Genomic DNA, 18345 nt, shown 5'->3' on the forward strand with positions numbered 1-18345 from the left:
AATACAGATGAATGAGCCAGATTTGATTCATTTTGTCCAATATAGCTTTACCATGACAGATTTTTATTTATACAAACTTCAAGAAACTTGTGTGTACCTTTAGAATATTCAATGGTAAATTGATTAGGGGCTGTTCATTAATTACGTCATTAAATAGGGGAAGAGGGATCAGAATTTTTTTTTGATAATTGTTGACAAGGGGAGGCGAGGTCAAGACAAGTTGACGACAACAATGTTTCTTTTATTAATAAATTTAATTAATTAAAAAAGGAAAAGTAGACAGCGTTTGCAGTCCTGTGTTACAAACTTCCTCAACTTTCAGTGTTTTAATAAAGCTGTTAATTATTCTACTTTTTAAAAACCGTGTAGTACTTTAAAAAAGGTAATACTTGATTTTATTTTTCAAAAGACCCAACATACAAAACAAAATAAGCGCACACTAGATGTTTACTTGTTTCAAATTTGTTGTTGGTTTGTCTGTAGTGCAAACATTAAAAGATTTATGTAAGAACATAGTCTACATTATGTTATTTAAACGTTTATAACAGGGCATAGTGGGCCCTGGTATAAAAAATTCATTTTCAAAAATTACATCATTATATACCATTTTATAGCTTAAACATTCAACATTTATAAAATGTAAATTTTTGTTTAACTATCATAGCTTATGCTTTTAAGCTGTAGAATAAAGAGCTTTTTTTTTTTTTTTTTTTTTAAATTTGGTAGTATATTTTGTGTTACTAATAACCATTAAATAGTTGTTAGTGTTAAATCTTCTCTTTTTATTGCATAATTTAATAAAATTAAGTATTATTTTTCAAATGGGTTATTGCAACACTGTTTTGCATGTAAGTTATGTCAAATAAAATGATTTCAAGTAACGGTGTATTTGAAGTACTTTTTTCAGTTAAAATTTGACTAATATAGTCGAATACTTTTGCGGTCCAAGGTGGTCCAGTAATTTGAGACTTTAAATACATAGTTCAATATGTATATTATCAATTTTTATAAGTTTGGTTTATAGTCCGCGGATGTCCTAATGGTCTCTAATAATGATTTTTATAAGTTAAATGGTGTATCGATTTTATGTGGCAAAAACATAACTTTATTCTAAATGTTTATGTAATAATTGGGTCTCGGTAAAACTAAATTAGTGCTAGAAACCTATTTTAAAATGAATACATCTTATAAATACCTATTTATAAGATTTTGTAAATGCAATTCATATTTTTATATTGTTCAAACATGAAAAATATTGATATTCATTCATATATAATACAAGATAACTTGAAGTTAGCTAACCCTGGCATGAACCTAACATTTACAAAAATGGAATATATGCAAAAGCTCTAAAATTTGTTTTGTAGAGAATAACAAACAATGGCTACAAAATGAACCGATGTTGGTTCAATTAATTGATTAAAAGAATATTCTTCTAACTACTTTCATTGATAAAGATAAATCTGCTCGTATTGATTTGAATTTTGATACTTTAAGTAGTAAAATAAAGAAAAGTAGATTGTCACCATTAGTTGTACCTTTTCATCTTTAAAACTATTGTTTGCATCAGGTTGTAGTTTGCCAAGATGGTATGGGAAAAGAAGCTAAAGCTGTTTTAGGATTATCAAAATACATGAGTTTTGGTTCTAAAAAAATTATTTTAAACCAAAACTTTTATGTTATTATATACACAAAAAGTTTTAAGTTTTAAGTTCTTTTTATATGGATTATGTAGTAGTTTCTTGCAATATTAAATAGAGCTCTGAAACTGCATAAAAACACCTAAAATTAGTAGCTTGGTATGTGTAAAAATAATTTTCAATCAGACTGCCACATTAATATAGTCTAGTTTATATCTTTGATGTTTTAAGAAACTTAAGCTAGTAACTATGCAAAATGAACCGTTGTCAGGCATTCCAGGTGTCACTACATTTGTAGAAAAAAAATGCTCAACGTGGTAATTATGGTAGTAATCCGATAAAGTTGTTAATTTTTTCCAGTTTATTTTTATTATGGTTAATACAATACGTCGTTGCTAAAACAATTTAGGTATCCATAGCAACCTAAAATTTTAACTAATGTCACCATTAAAACCGCGATCATCAAATTAGTAAACAGAGCAAAAATGGTCCTTAGATCTTTTTCATATATTACGAGTTATTAGTTTTGTCCAGAAAAAGTAAATTCTGGCCCATTGTGCATGAGTACAAACTACGGCTCGCAAGCTTTATGTGGTTCTTTCGTTGTTAGGATGCGGCTCTGTTTGAATATTGACTTAATTTTATAAGGGGGTCTTGGATAGTTTGGCAAGTTTTTTACTAAGGGAAGGGAAAAGATAAAAATTGCCAAAAAATTGTTGAAGTAGTTTATGGACCGCCTCTTAAGTGACCTGTTTTATAAAATAAAATGTAACTAGTTTTTTCACGGTTTAAATATAGTTTGTTTTCTCTGAACCATAAGTTGAAGTTTCTAGTTTAAAGTTCATTGCTCTGAACACAACTTGCTTGCGTTGTTAGTTTTTATGACATAAATATGATACTGATAAATATGAATAATTTATGTTTAACGAACTAATATTTCTTCTTTTCGCACAAAACTTGCTGTAACTTACTATGCTATTGTCAAAAACGATTTTTACAACCAAAACTTTGGTTACGTCATTGAACCTAGTGAAGGATTTTGTTTAGGAAAACCGGATTTTTGTCATAAAAAAAAGGTTTATAGAAAGAATTGTTATAAATAAGACACTCTGCTATAAAAATCGTATTCATATAAATAAAAACTTTGTAAATTATGTAAAGATGACTCACTAGTATATAGAATGGCCACAATTCTTTTTTTTTTTTTTATAGCATATATTAATGCATTAAACCATATTGAATTATTTTAAATATGAACAAGGTAAATTTACAATGAATATATTACTGGTAGGACTTCCAGAAGATCACATGGTCTTATCCTGAAGCCATACATACATACATACATACATACATACATACATACATACATACATACATACATACATACATACATACATACATACATACATACATACATACATACATACATACATACATACATACATACATACATACATACATACATACATACATACATACATACATACATACATACATACATACATACATACATACATACATACATACATACATACATACATACATACATACATACATACATACATACATACATACATACATACATACATACATACATACATACATACATACATACATACATACATATATACATATATATATATATATATATATATATATATATATATATATATATATATATATATATATATATATATATATATATATATATATATATATATATATATATATATATAAATTAACGATTAACGTTAACAATTTCTATTTTCCTGATATTTATATTTTTTCACAATATAATTATGCTAATAGTAACAATAAATATTTTAAATGTTTTTAAAAAAATGTGGAAATAACAAAATAAAATATGTTAAAAATTTTGTTTATCAAAAACTTTTACTGAAAGTTATTTAAATGATCGTGCTTCCTTTTTTAAAATGTTTTTTTAACTTTAAGTTATTTTTATCGTAAATATGTTTTGTGTTTTGTGTTTTTTTTTTTTTTTTTGTCATAAACATACGGTTTAGCAAATGTCAATAAACATAATTACATTTGAGAAAAATATGTCGCTTTATAATAAAAAGCTTTGCCATTAGTCGTAAAACAGACAAACGGAAGGTGACAGCTTAGCGGCATTGAAATAACTGACGTAAAACATTTTTTTTTTCGCCATATAAATTTATACAAATCGTAAACATAATATAAATAAAAATTCAGAATAATTAGAAATGGCAGAAAATTGTTTTAATATTGTTGATTTATATTTTCAATCATTTTGATGTTACTCGCTTACATTAAAAAAACCCGTAAAGTGCGTCAAAAAACTCAAAAAACTCAAATACGTTTTCATTAAAATTATTTTTCAAAACTCATTTTTTTTTTTTTTCCGTCTACATTAAAATTAATACCTCATTGTTTAAAATTTAAAACAATCAGAAATCAATTTATTTTTAAGCAAATATGAACATTAAAATGCATGAAAAATATAAAAAAACAGAAATTGCTTTTTAAAGAATGAGTTGATATTGGACTTCACGGTCCCTGTACACATATATAAAAAAAAATTACCGAATCAATTCATGTCTGAAATAAGAACTAATGATAACAGAAGTTAAATTTGCTAATCAACGGAGAAATGCCGAAATTTTTTGAGTTTATTTTTGGAAATATTTAACATTGTCTTTTTCGATTACAGCTAATTAGCTTTTCAACTAAGAGCGTCTTTATGTTCAAAAAACTCTAGACTTAGGGCCGGGTCCAACATTTTTTGATGTTTGTGATAACTAACTTCCAGACGTGGAACAAGCTTTTAACATTTATATGTTTATAATTATGTCAAATAAGGATGCTTTGCAAAAAATTGCGATGAGCGGATCCTGGGAACACAAAAAGAGCTAAAATTTTGGCGTCAACTGCTCAAAACATAAAAGCAAGTTGATAAAATATATTTTTATATTTTTTGAATAAATTTATATTCATCGATAAATTTAACTTTCATACAAGAATCTTTTAGCGTTCTAAAATTATAACCTTATAAAATTTATAACCCCCTCTATTTGAGGGGGGTTTAAACTTTATATAATTTATATAACTTAATATTTATATTACTTTATATTTACATTACTTATATAATCATAATTTTTGAACTCTCAGAGATAATTGTATGAAGTTTAAAAATTATCGATGAATATTAATTTATATAAGAATAGTAAAATTTTATTTTATCAACTTGTTGCTTTCACATTTGGGGCAGTTGTCGCACAAAATTTAGGGGCATTTTCGTTCCCAGGCTCCAATCATTTCACTTTTTTGTTTCAATTTAGTATTTAGTGTCCCATGTAAATTTCAGATGATTACGTTCGTAGTATGAAGAAATTTATTAGGTAATATGTATTTTTGTGCAGGTTGTTATCTATTTTTTCTGGCGAGAAAAAACTCAGTTTTGCGTGCATTTTTGTGTAGAAGAAGTAGAAGCCTTTAATACCCCATTCAATCTGACGATAAAACACGTTTTATTTTGGAAGCGTATTTAGACGTATTTATAAATCTTTCTTAAAATTTTTTTTTTTTGTATTTTACTTCTTAATTCTGAATTCCTAAACGTAATAATTGATATATGTAATTTTAAGGATTTTTTTCGTTTGTTTGCTTTTTATTTTTGCTTTGTGTTCATTTATTATTGAAAATAAACTTTAGAATTTATTATCTTTATTCATTTTTTTCAACTTTTTTGTATTTTAATTTGACAACATTTTTAATGACAATTTTTTAATGACTACGAATTATTAGGGGCTTGACGATAAGACTATTTTGTCTTTTGCTTTTTTTAAGTTACTTGTGGTAATTGCAGACATAAAAAGAAATTTTGATTCTACAAACAAAGAAAAACCAGATAGTGAGCGATTATTTAAAAGCAATTTATGTTACCGTTAAAAATCTAATTTTATTTTTTAACGAATATTTGTATAAATATACTAAAAATTTTAGTATTAATAGTAGTTTAAAATTTGATCTTTAAACATAAATATTATTCTTGATCGTCATCTGATCTATAAATGTTTTAGTTTTACAATACTTTAATTTTTAATGTTATTGTTATTATAACTTTTAATGTTTTGTGTCACTCTAATGAATTTGTCGAACTACTTTAGTTACGTTATCATTTTTATTATATGTTAAGTTATTTAGTTACTATGATGTAAAATTTTAGTACTACTATTAAATAGTTGTACTATTAATAATGTTATTATTAATAATATCTTTACTAACGTCTGTTCACAAAAAATCCGGACTGATTTCAAATGTACACAAATTGTTTTAAATTTCGAATTTTCGATTCGAAATTTTTAAATTTATTCGGTCAACAACAACAGTTTCATTTTGTTGCGAAATTGAGTTTAAATAATTAATTCAAATAAACATGGAGCATCTAAAAGAGAACGATGTTAGAAATGTGATTGGAAATTTTTATAAACAAAACATAAACAGTGGAAAGAAATTTACAGTGGATCATTTTAAGAAAATGGGAATCGCTAAATCTACAATTTATGACATAATTAAAAGGTCTGAAAATAATTTGCCAATGAATAGAAAAATCGGTTGCGGCAGAAAATCTTTTAAAATTACACCAGAAAAGAGAGAGTCCATGATTGCAAGAGCAGAAGAGAGAATCGGGATTTCGCAAAGAAAATTGGCACTAAAATATAAGATAAGCGTTTCATACGTAAATAGATTATTAAGTATGCATGGACTAAAGTATACCAAAAGAAAAAATGCACCAAAAACAACAGAAAAGCAAGAAATTAAACAAAAGAAAAACTTATTAAAACTTTCAAAAACTTTTTTCAAGCCACCAAATGAGTTTGAAATCATCATGGACGATGAATCTTATTTCTGTGTAAATGGTGCAAATTGTTCACAAAACTCTGGCTACTATACAAAGGATAGTTCTCAAACTGATCCTAACATTAAATTCAACTTCAAAAAAAGTTTGACGAGAAAGTTCTCGTTTGGATTGCAACCAGTCGTTTTGGTCATTCATCGCCTTATTTTGCTGTAAAAAACTGTGCACTTGGATACTAAAACTTATTCTAAAGAATGTATTACAAAAAGACTTCTTCCATTTATAAATTCCAAGCATCAAAACATAAAAATTTTATTTTGGCCTGACGGAGCGAGATGTCATTATGCAAAACACACATTAGAAACTTACAACACTTTAGGTATTAACTTTGTCGACGCTAAAGATAACCCCCCAAATGTACCGCAGTTAAGGCCAATTGAAAATTTTTGGGCACATTTAAAAGCAAAAGTTTATGGAAATGGATTTACTGCGAAAAATCTTGACCACCTTAAGAATAGAATTCGATTAAAGTTGAAAGAGTTTGATCCAGACTACTTTTTCAACATAATGGATTCAGTCAAAACTAAAGTTCGAAAAGCCGCTGATTTAGGACCACTTTCGGTTATAAAATAGTTAACAATGTCCAGTCACTCATTTTAGTTAAAATTTTTGTCAAAAATCGAATAATTTTGTATTCAATTAAGAACAATTTTTCATTCCGGATTTTTTGTGAACAGACGTTATATACTTATTTAACGTAATGGTTGTAAGGAAAATTAATTTCTTGTTGTTGATGTTGTTATAGATTAAAAATGTCTAGTGAAAAAGAAAAACTTTACAAATCTTTTTATGAAGGATATTTGAAAGCATTTGCAAACAAACCAAAGCAAAAGTCTCAAGAAGAAACAAATAAAATCTGGTCTGAGATTAAAACAAAGAGCAAAACATTATCCGAATTAAATGTAGAAGTTGAAAAAAAGTTAAAAGAGCTAAAACAAATTGAACTCCGAAATAAAGTTGGTATTTTATCTTACTGGACAAAATTACCGAACTAAGTACCGAATACACCAAAAAAGCGTGCGGTTGAATCTAAAATCACTTTTGATGGCGTGACTGACGCGACCCCATCAATTACAACAAGTGAAGAGTGTGAAAAAGAAAATTCCAATTTCTCAAAAGTTGTAACAAAACAAGCCCCGAAACAAGATCAGTTAAAAAATAAAATTTTTATTTTATAAAAAGATATTGCATATCTCACTGAAAAAAGAAATTGCAACTTGTTGTCACAAGAAGACTACCAAATACTAGGGCAAAAGCAAAAACTTTTGATAGAAAAAAACCGAGATCTTGTACTTCGTCAAAAAGCCACTGAACGCCAAACAGCAACCAGACTAAAAAGAAAAAAAGCTATAGAAGCATTAGATCCACATATTAGAAAAAAGTTGTGTGGAATTAAAGATTCAGTATCAAAAGGTCGACCGCTAGCCTGTGATCAGGACAGTTTAATAAAAGCAATTGTAGATATTGCCATGAAAGGGTCTGCTTCTGATGATAGGAGAAGAACTGAAATGGTTCGAACTGTAAAAACTTTAAATGACTTGGTTGAAGAATTGAAAAATCATGGTTACAACCTCTCGAGATCAGGAGTTTACTTAAGATTACTTCCAAGCAGATCATTGAGCACAGAAAGAAAAAGACATGTTAAAACTGCACCTGTCCGGTTAATAAGAGCACAAAATTCTGAGCATAAATATCATGCAGACACAAAATTTGCCAAACCATCCATTAGTGCCCTTGAAGAACTTGCGGCAGTCTTGGGTCCTAAAGAAGTGACGTTTCACTTCCAGGATGATAAAGCTAGGGTGCCAATTGGATTGACAACTGCAAGCAAACAAGCACCAATGATGATGCATATTGAGTACAAGGTAATTTTCGCTAATCACGATTTTGTAATTGCCTCTCAACACAAACATATTCCTTCAGTAATTGCAGCCATAGAAATTAAAAAGGATTGCATGGAAAAACAAGCAGTCACATACTCTGGCCCAACATACATAGCAATCAGAAGTGCAAAACATGATTCATCAACAACACTTAGTCACTTAGAAGACATGAACAGAATAAATCATCTTCCTGCATTTAAAAGCAGCTTATTTACTGAAGATGGAGTTAGCAAACCAATCATGGTTTTAACTGTTGATGGTGGGCCAGATGAAAATCCAAGATATGAAAAAACAATTCATTGTGCCAAGACTTATTTCAAAGAACATGATCTTGATGCAATGTTTCTGGCCACTAATGCTCCTGGAAGAAGTGCCTTTAACAGGGTTGAGAGAAGAATGGCTCCGCTAAGCCATGACCTAGCAGGAATTATACTTCCATTTGATCATTTTGGAAGCCATCTTAATTCAAGATGAGAAACAACAGACAAAGTTATGGAGAAGGCAAACTTTGCCAAAGCAGGTGAAGTTCTTGCACAAATTTGGTCTAGCACAGTCATTGATGGATTTGTCATTGATGGAACAGTGAAAAATGTGTACAGTTAAAACATTTTGGAGCAGAGTGGGATGCTAAACATGTCAGAGAAAGTCAATACTTCCTTCAAATTGTAAAATGTAATGATCAAAAATGCTGTGGTCATCGTCGCAGCTCACTGTTTCATCTTATTCCAACTGGTTTTCTTCTACCATCACTTTCTTTGTTCCAAGGAGAAGATGATCTTGAATGCAATAATACAAAGAACAACTTTGCATCTCTCTTTTTAAACTTATCACTTTGCAAAACAATTTTGCCCACGACAGTTACAAAAAAGTATCCCAATGGATTGCCATACGACTACTCATGTCCAAGCATTCAAAATTCCTTACCAAAAAGAGTTTGTACCAATTGCAGTTTATATTTTGCAACTACCAAATCAATCAAACAACACAAAACAGTTTGCTCAAGTATTGGATATTCGAATGAAATTCAAAAAGTTAGACCTCAACGCTTAGTTGCTCAACGTCTATCTGAACTCATGTGTGTCTTTTTAAATTCGGACAAAGAAACAATTGAGTGGTATGATCAAGATGATGTTGATACCTCTGATCTCAACTGGCCTTCAAAAATTATTGAAGAACATGGAACTCCAATACTTGAAGGTCAAAGTCCGATTTGGGAACAAATTTAGGTTTTAGACAGATATTCATCAATTGTATTTTTTTATAAAAATAAACTATTACAAATAAAGTATAAAAATTTTTTTTTGTCACGTCACACAGGGTGGGGGTGGGTGGTGGTTCTTCAAAATACCACAAAATCCCGTTTTGGAAAAAGAGGAGTTTTATCTAAAGCGGCTATCTTTGATTTACTATCTTGAAACTTTTTTTATGTTTATTTCTGATAACCCTGAAAATTTAGGACTAGGGTTATGAAAAATGAGCAGAAAAATGAACGATTTTAACGTTGTTCTAAAGTTGGCTCAACGTAGTGTGATACTTGGATTAAATTTAATAAAAAATTTTTTAATTTTTATTATTTTAATATTATATATAAGGTATTGTTTTCTAAATAAACTTTTTAAGAGCAAGCGTAGCTTAGTGACTCTGTTAGTATAACATATAGTGAAATATTTCCATTATACTAACCCCTGGAGTTAATGCATATTAACGGAAATATTCCAGTTGCTCATTGTATATATACAAATTAATTTACTTATTCAAGGTTATTATTATAAAATTTGGCACTTTGTAATCATCTTTCGTTTATTTATTATAATAGTACGCAAATATGTATAAACTGTATAAAGCTTTCTTCTATATTTTTTATTCATTGTTGAATGTAGAAAACATGTCCTGATATTAATGGTAATGTCAATGGGTGATAAGAACCCTAAGTCAAAGTTTATTATCCTCTAGAATTTTTAAGTAAACAGTGCAAAACTCATATAAAAATGATTAAATAAACAAGGAAGAGAGGGTCCAGAAAAAAATAGAACGTCTTATACATAAACATAGTCCAATTCATATTGACATAAGTTAGATAAATTGAACTTAACAAATTTTTATAGTTAATGACTTAACTTAATTGATTTGTCTTTAAATATGGTCCAACGGTTTAATGGATACGCAGCAAACATGCTATAGCGGAGTTTTAGTGGACCTAAATAGGCATTTTGAGCGGTCCACTGTAGTTTTGCATCGGTTTCTTAGTGGACCATTACTGGCAGCCGCCAAAAGTGGCTTGCCGATGACTTGCCACTATATTACATGTTGAAAAGCTATCGGCTGGTATAGACTTGACACTAGACTCACTACTCAGTAACAGATTTAATAGATAAAAAAAAATTGCGCTTTACAAGTAAAACAAGTTGTTTAACATAAAAAGAATTTTACTAAATGAATTTTATTTAAAAATAAATAAACTTGTGAATTTGTTTATATGAAATTTGAATATTTTTAATCTAATTTATTTGATTTTTAAAATGTCGTAAATAACATCCGTAATCCGTACGAAAACTTTTTTATTTTTTTGCTTTTACAAAAATATCGTACGCGATAATATAAAAATATATTATAACTGTAAGTTGAAAATTATTCTGTTGAAAAATTAAGCCAGAATTAAAATCCACATTTGTAGAAGTTAGCATAATATCGTCACAACTTAAACTATAATTGATTTTTATAGTTAACGGCTTAGCTTTGTCATTTCTAAATCTTTGAACTTGATGTGTTTTTAAACTCTGGTCTAATAATTTAATGGGTATAGATTTGGCACCAGACCCACTCTTCAGTAACAGATTTAATAGATTAAAAAAATTGCACTTTATATGAGTATACAATTAAAAAACATGAATTTTAATAAAAAAGAAATTAATTTATAAAAAATAAAATAAAAAGTTAATTAAACCTTAAAAGTTTCAATTTTTCGAAAATTTTTTTTCATAAAGAAATTTTCATTAGTTTATAGGTCATTAATGATTCATTCCTTTGTCATACTTTAGGAAGAAATATAAATTTAATTATAAAATTTAATACAAAAATTTAGAGATTAATTTGCAACTTAATAGTAATAATAAACATGTACTTAATTATAAACTTGCAACTTAATAGTAATAATAAACAAAAAAAAGATAAACTTGCAAAAAAACGAAATAGATACAAAATAAAGATTTATTTAACGTACAAAAAAGCAATTAAAAAATTCTTGCAACACCCAGATTTTTATAACCTCGTTTAAAAGTTTAAAGGTTAAAAAAAAATTGTAATTATAAACTTGACTAAAAGCAGAAAATGCCGTTAGGGATCATCCATAAATTATACAACGCAAAAAATATTTTAAAAGCAGAAGAAAAAAAGGAGATTCTAAGCTCGTGTACGCGGCGATTTTCATTTAACTTCATATGCTATTTTGATTAATTATTTAAATTAAGACTGCGAGGAAAAACTTCTGATCTTTTTTTGTTTTGTTTATTGCGTTATGTAATTTATGGACGATCCCTTAAAAGAGTCATTACAAGTAACGATTAAATAATATATGCAAGAAGTTAAAGTTTATAAATATATAATAGAATACATAAATAAATTCAAAGCATAATGCGTGAGACCCAACCAAAAAATAATAATTTAAAAGTTTTACGTAAATAAAGCTTATCATGGGAAAAACTTGGTTTTTGATTTTAAAAGATTTTTTAAAATCATTAGAAATATTTTTTTAAATTAACGTAATAAATTGTAAGTAAAGAGATTACTACTGATGTATGACGTTCAACGCGCTAATTAATGGTTGAATAGACTAAATATTTTAGTTTACATTTAAACATTTTAGTTTACATGTAAACATTTTTGTTTACATTTGTTAGTTCGTTTTTACAATATCATGAGAGTAGATAAGAATTAATACAATTTATAAAGTAAGCAAATACTACTAACATTTGAAAATCTAGATATCTGAAAGAAGATCAGTGATATCGTCAGAACCTTATACTTGTATAAACAAAATTCTAGGTCATAAAGTAACGATAACTACATCAATATAATATATACATACACATATCACTTTGTAGTGTAGGTAATAAAGTTTAATAAATATTAACATAATATAAATATTATCATGATATAAATATTATCATAATATAAATATTATTATCAAATTTTGATAATATGGGAGAGTAAAAGATTTTTCAGCTTAATTTTGAAAAGGTGCAAAGAAGTAGGTAGATCAAAATTAAAATTAGGCAAAACAATTTTTTTCCAAAAATGAGGTGTCCGATAATTAATGCAAAATTGGTTAAATTTGTTCGACAAAAGAGTTTAAAAATTGAAAAGGTAAACTAAAAAAATAAAAAAATATAAAGTTAAAAAAATTTACAAAGTTAGAATCTTGTAAGTTAAAAAGCTGTTAAATAAAACCTGGGTAGTTATTTTGGGTTCTAATATCTGCTAATATATGTCATTTATGTCATAGTTTATGTAATTTGATATGAGGAGCCCATTTGCAAAACGCAAAAAAAAGTCCGAGTAAACTGATTTTGAGAAAACAACAAAAAAACTTGAAACTAAAACTTTGTTTTAGTTTCAAAACTTTTTTACCACACGATACAATAAAAGTTGATTAAAGTTTTTTGAAATATTCACAAATGTGATGTTTCTTTTTAAATCTATTAGTCGTCGTATATAATAAATTCAATTCATTTTTATCAAAATTGTTAGATGAACCACAATTGTAAAGAAACGAAATGTTAATAAGGTTTTGAAATAATTAGATTTAATAAATTTAACAATTTATAAAAATTTTATAACTCTAAATGCCAAATTTTCACAATGCAACCACCAAAAACATTTACACTAGTTAATAGTTAATGACTGCAAATAACACCATAATTTTACCAATTAAGTAATACATTTTTGGAATAAATGGCAGGATATAATTCTGTCACAAAAATATTTCAACTGCAGAATTAAATTTTTATTATTTTTGCCAAATTAGAAGCTAGCTTTCAATGAATGCAGCAATAGCCTTTGACGTTATTGGGACAGGCCCGATCATAATTATGGTTTATCTCAATTAAATTAATAATTATTGTATTTCATATTGTAATAACAAATACTGTAGTTTGTTTGGCATTTAGTTTTGTAACATGCAAAACGAACTTAGAGTTTGTAAAAAAACATTCAGCTTCAACATTTTTGCAATTCTTTTTGTAAATTTAATTAATTGCAGTAACAATTTAATTAATTGCAGTAACAATTTAATTAATTGCAGTAACAATTTTTGTGCAAAAAAAAAAAAAATCTTTTTTAGTTTCCGGACAATTAAAACTATTCTTATGGCAATAATAAAACGTAAAATAGAAACCAAAACTAAACATAAGTGCGGAGGTAAGAAGAGAAAGGGGGGAAAGGTTCCAATTAAACGTGTACAAAATATCCGTTTGTTCAGTTAAAAAATATATATATTTTTTAGTTATATATATATATATTATAGTTAAAAAAATTATATATTTTTTAATTAAACTTGTATATTAAATTATTTAAATCTAAAAAGTAATCGTTTTGATAAGTTTTAAATTGTAATTACACATCCACGAGCAATCGACGTTGTTTACGCTATTTTGGAAATTTTTATAGATATATTTTATTTTATATATATATTTTATTTTCACATAGATATATAGATATATTTTATATATATATTTTATTGTCACAAAAATTTTCCGTTAAAATTTTTATGAGTTTTCGTATTTAAGTATATTAAAAGTAACCTTTTAAAATAATAATTTTTTTGGTGAGATTAAGTTCCTCATCGACACGACAGTTTTATATGACTTAAAAAACATCAGTCAATTTTCTACCAAACTATTTTTAACTTAAAATATTATCGAAAAGATTAAGAAGTTAAAAATACCTTGACTATTTAATTTATTTTAAAATCCTTATTAATGTTGCAAGATTAAAATGACTGTGTAGATAAAAAACTGTGTTTCTCTATTCCTTCCCATCCTAATTTCTATCACCGACATACCAAGTTTGTAATTACTTAAATGCTTATGTGAGGGGAGGGCTGACTGTCAAAACAGAAACAATTTTCTAAAGACATTTATTTTTTTCTATTAGGTATTAATGTGTTAGCCGGATGCTCTTTTATAAGAGATATCCAGCTGATAAATTGGATAATACTTGTGGTGTGTACTTGGTATCCAACATACATTTGATACCGAATCAAATCGTAAAAATAATTGTTGTCTAGAATACAAACTACATAAATATTAATTGATCTGTTGGATACTTAAATTAAAATTATAGTTTTTATCGGATTTGAGCTCTTGAAATTTATTATAACTATTTGTTTAAAAAAAAATAACGTAAAGCTAAGTTTTCATGAATTTAAAATTTATCTTTAGATAAATGTTGAAAAAAAAAAAGGCTACAATTTAATTTTAAAGGCCTGTAAGCGATTACTTAAAATAAGTCATACGCTGGGTTATTTTTAAAATCATCCAACGCTCTATTGACATCAAGCTTCATTTCTTAAAACATTTTACGGCAAATTCTTAAAATAACTGATCAATTTTCCCATACTCTCAATATAAAAAATTCAATGAAAACCCTTTTTTAAGAGATTTAAATCTATTTTAATGTGTAAATGCATATGCATCACAGTTAATGCGAAGACAATTAATAAATCACTGCTAATGCGAAGACAATTAATAAAAACTTTCGGAACAATAGATATAAAAAAATACTATAAATTTATTGTAGTTTGGTTCTTAATAAAAACTTAAAACCCAATAAACAGCAAAAAAGAATAAAATTTTCTCCAGTGCGGATCGAACAGATGTTTAAATTTTTAGCTTGTTCCCTTATATTGACTGTGATAGTAGAGATGAAACCATTAAGTCAGAGTGCTATAATCAACAACTTTTTGACCCCAGACGATTGGAGATCTGACAAAAAGTACAGATTTACTTGGGAAGGTAAATTGAGTTTGATTTTGAATTTTGGATGAAATCTAGTGTATATAAATTAATTTATATAAATTTTTGCTTTTTTTTAAATAGAAATTTTAAAACCTTTACTTTTTTTTAGGTGATTTTTCATACAATGTTCCAATGAATCTAAAATGTTCACGAGTTATTATACCAGATCATGGTCGCTTTGTTTGCAGCGCTGGAGAAAATTTTTCACGATCTATGTGTCTTCCTGAATGCGAAATTGGTTATAGATTGGCTATGCCAGAAAGTGCAAGTGTATTTATATGCTTAAATAACGGAAAATGGATTGATATATTTAAAAATCCAGTTCCTACGCCTGTGATGAAGTGTGTTGAAGATAAATACGCTTTTTAATTTAAAATATATTTATAGTTTCTTTATTATAATGTGTAAATACTGTAAATACTATATAAATATCGAAAATATTATTTTTATAAATGATTTATTCAAAAGTTCTTTGCGGTACATAAATAAGAATTTTAAAAATTATGTTGTTTAAAATCATCGAAAAAAGCTGCAATACAAAAGCTAATATAAAAGCTTGCTTGCTTCCAAAACCGTCGAGAACAGTCTTTTAAAACTACTTCAAGACTTCCAGGACGGTCAAGAACAGTCTTTCAAAAGCAAAAGCCTGTCACGATATAAACCTGTAAAACCAAACTAAATTATGTTAGAATAAATTAAACATAAAATGTATAAAAATACTTCAAAAAAAAAGAAAAGAAAGGTTTTTAAGGGTTATTAAGGAAAAAGTTTCAACGAAATCTTTTTGGAATTAAAAGTTTTAGGGTGTTGATTAAGAAAGACTGAAATAGAATATAATGAAAAAAAAACAACAAGATGTTTGAGATAGCTAAAGATTGTTTTTTAAATTTTTGTATTTTTATAGTCGCAATAAATGTTCAGCTTCAAGACAACATAGTAACACCATCCTACTTTCTATCGTCAACTCATTAAAATATTTTAATTTTTAACTTACAAGAACCAAACGATATTCTTTTAATGCACTCCTGTTAAGTTGCGGTCATAGCGTTGTGACAGTGGTTAGTTTAATATTAGATAAAAGTGTCTCATGTTCAAAACCCAGTCTAGCCATAAATGTTTGGTGAAGTTATCAATAGGAAAAGCTTTTTAACTTAAATAATAATACTCTATATTAAAAACATTTGGTTTACTTGGAGAAGTCTATAATTAAACAAAATTAGTTTAGTTTGTTTAATTTATCTTGTCCATCTCCAATAGAATATAATAGGCACTTGTGCTTTTTATAATTTATGCTTATAATAACTTCAACAAAAGTAACATATATTATCAACTAAAACACTTATTAAACGTTATTTAATATAAAGTTTAAAGATTGTTTAAAATTATTTTAATTTATTTTGAGTAATTTTTACTTTTTTGAATTTTTTTTTTCTATCATTTTTTGTTTGACATTCATCACTCGGAAAGACAAACCCATGTTTCTAAAAAAAAGACACTATTTTTTTTTCTTAAACATAATAAAAATAATAAACTAAGAATACTGCTATGAAAATACTTAAAAAATAATTTTAAAAAACATATAGTGATTATTGATTTGTAGATTCATGCTACAGGCATCGATGCAATGAGTCAACAAAAATTTGCTTGCTTCTACTTTTCGGTTTATTTTAACTATTTGTGATATTTTAACTATTTGTAATATTTTATCAATTCGTAATATTATATCAATTTGTAAGATTTTATCAATTTGTAAGACTTTATCAATCTTTTATAGTTTATCGGATTTAAATTTATTGTACATAAATAATTGTAATTATTTTGAAAATTTATTCTTTAGTTTTTAAATCAAAATCTTTAATTGATCAAATTAATTAAAAATTAGTTAAAGTGCAAATTAATCAAATTAATTAAAGTGCAAAGTGTCTTTTTACCTTCTCTTATTGCATTAATAATAAGCTTAACAAAGGGTGCGAGTTGCTAATGATTTTACGTCGGCATAAAATGTGTCAATTATATATATATATATATATATATATATATATATATATAATATATATATATATATATATATATATATATATATATATATATATATATATATTTATGTGTGTGTGTATACAGGGGCGGATCCAGCATTTTTTGTTTTTTGTTTTTTACTAACATTCTGACATGGAGCAACCACCAAACATTTATGTTTATACTTAGAGACCACCGATCCGTTACTGTTTATCAGGTTGTCGGATTGTGCACCGAACTATGCTGAACGGTTCAAATTACTTACGGATTGATTTGATTCGAAAATAATTTATCGGAAAAAAATTCGTTAAAATTTTTTCGAATTATTTTTTTTGGACTGCAATCCGAGTCGATACTTTCGGATCGGATTGCAATTCGAAAATTTTTTTTTAGAATTGGAATCCGAACCGATATTATTTTTACGGATTTATACGGATTCAGAATAAAGAGTGCTTTTGAAATAAGATTCATTTTTATTTATTAATAATATATAAATATACAATGAAACGAAATGATTTCCATGTTAAGAAATAAAAAAAAGTCAAAATCACTCTGAAAATTAATCATTTTCAAAATCCATTTTCTAGCCACACAATGTTTTGAATTTTTTGCTGAGTTGCTTAGTGTTTTCTTTCATATATACCAACATCTCAACCTTTGAGATTGAAAGATTGGTTCTTCCAGAGCTGTATATATTCCCTGGTGTTGAGAAAACTCTTTCAGATGTTGGTGATGCAGCGGGTATAAAGAGGTTTTTTCTGGCCAGCCTTGACATTATTGGGTAAATATACTGGTTTTGTTTCCGGAATTCCAGTACATTTGTATTTGCTGGAACTGGTTTTGAATTCAAATACCCCTAAATTTCAGCTGAAATGGCTTTCTTGGTGCTTGTT

General features: G+C 27.0%; 1 protein-coding gene across 1 annotated transcript; it reads left to right on the forward strand.

Moving 5' to 3' along the window:
• The first annotated feature begins 15214 nt into the window (after window positions 1-15214).
• Window positions 15215-15890, forward strand: LOC101240726 (sushi, von Willebrand factor type A, EGF and pentraxin domain-containing protein 1). The gene is made up of 2 exons (XM_065814648.1): window positions 15215-15433; window positions 15546-15890. The coding sequence occupies exons 1-2, from the start codon at window positions 15295-15297 to the stop codon at window positions 15803-15805; spliced, it is 399 nt and encodes a 132-aa protein (XP_065670720.1). The 5' UTR covers window positions 15215-15294; the 3' UTR covers window positions 15806-15890.
• The last annotated feature ends 2455 nt before the right edge of the window (window positions 15891-18345 follow it).

Source organism: Hydra vulgaris, chromosome 12 (genome assembly GCF_038396675.1).
Source record: "Hydra vulgaris chromosome 12, alternate assembly HydraT2T_AEP".
Taxonomy (NCBI): domain Eukaryota; kingdom Metazoa; phylum Cnidaria; class Hydrozoa; order Anthoathecata; family Hydridae; genus Hydra; species Hydra vulgaris.